The 2,500-nt window shown below is 26.5% G+C and overlaps 1 protein-coding gene across 1 annotated transcript in view; it reads right to left on the bottom strand.

The window, feature by feature from the left end:
• Positions 1-1,203, bottom strand: part of LOC125038487 (ankyrin repeat and KH domain-containing protein 1-like) — a 25,504-nt gene extending 24,301 nt beyond the window's left edge. Inside the window, exons 1-3 of the mRNA XM_047631965.1 lie at positions 1,063-1,203; positions 864-887; positions 451-462 (exon numbers count right to left, since the gene is read on the bottom strand). Of these exons, the coding sequence (XP_047487921.1) occupies positions 451-462; positions 864-887; positions 1,063-1,203 (177 nt within the window). The remainder of the gene's footprint in view (positions 1-450; positions 463-863; positions 888-1,062) is intronic.
• Positions 1,204-2,500: the final 1,297 nt, after the last annotated feature.

Below are 2,500 nucleotides of genomic sequence, written 5' to 3'. Positions count from 1 at the left end.
CAACCAGATCAAGGCCAGCTGATAAGGTACTTTTTCAGAGTCACATAATTCGGTAGGCATATGTCTAAGGCCACGTATGTGTCTGGTGTGCGAAGCTTTATCTCATGTTGCAAACACACAGCAAGAAGTGGTTTTCTATTCGTAAACTAAATTTTACTTATAACAGTATTTTAGGACTGATATTGCAGATAGAAATTAAAATAACTCATATTATAGATAAACAACAAGAAATTATTTTCTATTCATGAAATGGTTTGTACTTAACAGTATTTCATTACTCATACTGCATATATACAACAAGGAATTATTTTGTCTCTATAAATGACTTGTACTAGTAACAATATTTCATAACTCATATTACATATATACAAAAATAAATGATTTTATCTTCATAAAATGATTTGTACCAATGACAGTATTCTAGCCATACAATAGTAAGCTTCCACTAACGCCTAGATTGGTCTGGAGAATTATAAACTTATATAAAGCACAGATTTAGGACAAAATTGAGCGGATTGAAAAAGAGAAAGGGAAATTTACATGTGGGTATATACAAAGGTTAATGTGTGGATATACATAAAGATTATGTGGATATGCATTGATAATGATATGTGGATAAAGGGTGAGAAAATAGTAAGTGGATATGCACAAAATGCACGCAACGTGGTCATACACAAATACTAACATTATGGACATGCACAAAAACTGATTCGAGGACATGCACAAAAGTTGATAGATGGGTTAACACAAAACCTAATATATGGATGCCCAAGAGAATCAATAAAAAAAATAAAATAAAAAAATAACAATAAGATAGATATGCACAGGAAATAATGCTTTGAGACACACACGAAACTTAGTACGTGAATAAGCATAAAACGTGTTATCTGTATATTAAGAACAAAGATTAATATACTGATATAAACAATACTTGATAAGTGGATACACACAAAAATCAACGTGTGGATGTAAGTAAAAAACAGCGTGTGGATATAAGTCAAAATCAACGTGTGGATATAATTCAAAATCAACGCATGTGGATCCAGGTCATCCAACTCTAACTTTGTGACACATCCCAAAATTTACAACCCGTCGACCGATCTCATTTTCCTGTGGGCAAATCTCGCTCCAGCGCGTTTGTTCTTGCCTTCCAACTGGTATCTTTTCAACACGGCAACCTGGCTTCCTAGTGCCATTTAACATACTGATTTAGAGTCGCAGAAGAAAAAAAAGAAGAAGTTTAAAACAGGAATGTGAAATATCAAGAGCCGCTGTGACACGAATGAATATAATCACCTTGAAATCCGTTTAATCAATACTGATGAAAGTTGTAGCTGTTATGTCATCAGTAGCGAGATGATGCTTCCGTCCACTCGTTTGAAATGTTAATTGTATGGATATTAATGATAATTGTAATGGTAGTAATGATGTTAATGACAATTATGATAACAATGATGATGATGCTAATTGTAACAACAACAACAACAATGATAATAGTAATGATAATGATAATGATAATCATAAGAATATTAGTAGTAGTAGTAGTAATAATAATAACAACAAAATAACAATAATAATAATAATAATAATAATAATAATATTAATAATGATAACGATAGTAACAACAACTACAAACAAAATAATGATGGTAATAATAACAAAAATGATGATAATCATTAGCAATAATAACAATAATGATAATAATAATGATGATAAAGGTGATGATCATAACAATAACCATAATAATGTGTATAACAAGGAAAAATATAATACTAATGATGAAGGTGATGATGATAATAATAATAATAATAATAATGATAAAGATAATTATAATAATATAAATACCAATACTGCAGACAGCAATAATAAATATGAAAATAATGATATTGAAGGTAATAATAATAATGAATAGTAACATTAATAATAACAACAATAACAATGGTAATAATGAAAATCTTAATAAGAGTACTAACGATACTAATGATAATGATAATGATAATAATAATAATAATGATAATAGTAATAGTAATAGTAATAAAGATAATAATATTATTAATGATGATGATAATAATGATTAAAAAATATAATAGCAATAATAATGAAATGAAAAAATAATAACCATAACACTAAGGTTAATGATGATGATAATAACAATAGTGATAAAAGTGTGATGATAATGATAATAAGATAATAAAGATAAAATAATAGTAAAAATTACTAATTACTAATGATAATGATGGTAATAATAATACCAATAGTGGTAATCAGTATAGTGATAGTACGAATGATAGTGATGATGACAATGATAATATTAATAATAACAATAATGATAATAATAATAATAATAATAATAATAATAATAACAATAATAATAATAATAATAATAATAATAATAATAATAATGATAGTGACAATGATAATAGCAATAATAATAACTGTGATAATAATGGTTATAATTAAAAATGACAACAACAATAACAATAATAATAATGATAAAAAA

Source organism: Penaeus chinensis, chromosome 25 (assembly GCF_019202785.1).
Source record: "Penaeus chinensis breed Huanghai No. 1 chromosome 25, ASM1920278v2, whole genome shotgun sequence".
Classification (NCBI taxonomy): Eukaryota; Metazoa; Arthropoda; class Malacostraca; order Decapoda; family Penaeidae; genus Penaeus; species Penaeus chinensis.
This window is presented reverse-complemented; position numbering and strand designations above follow the sequence as displayed.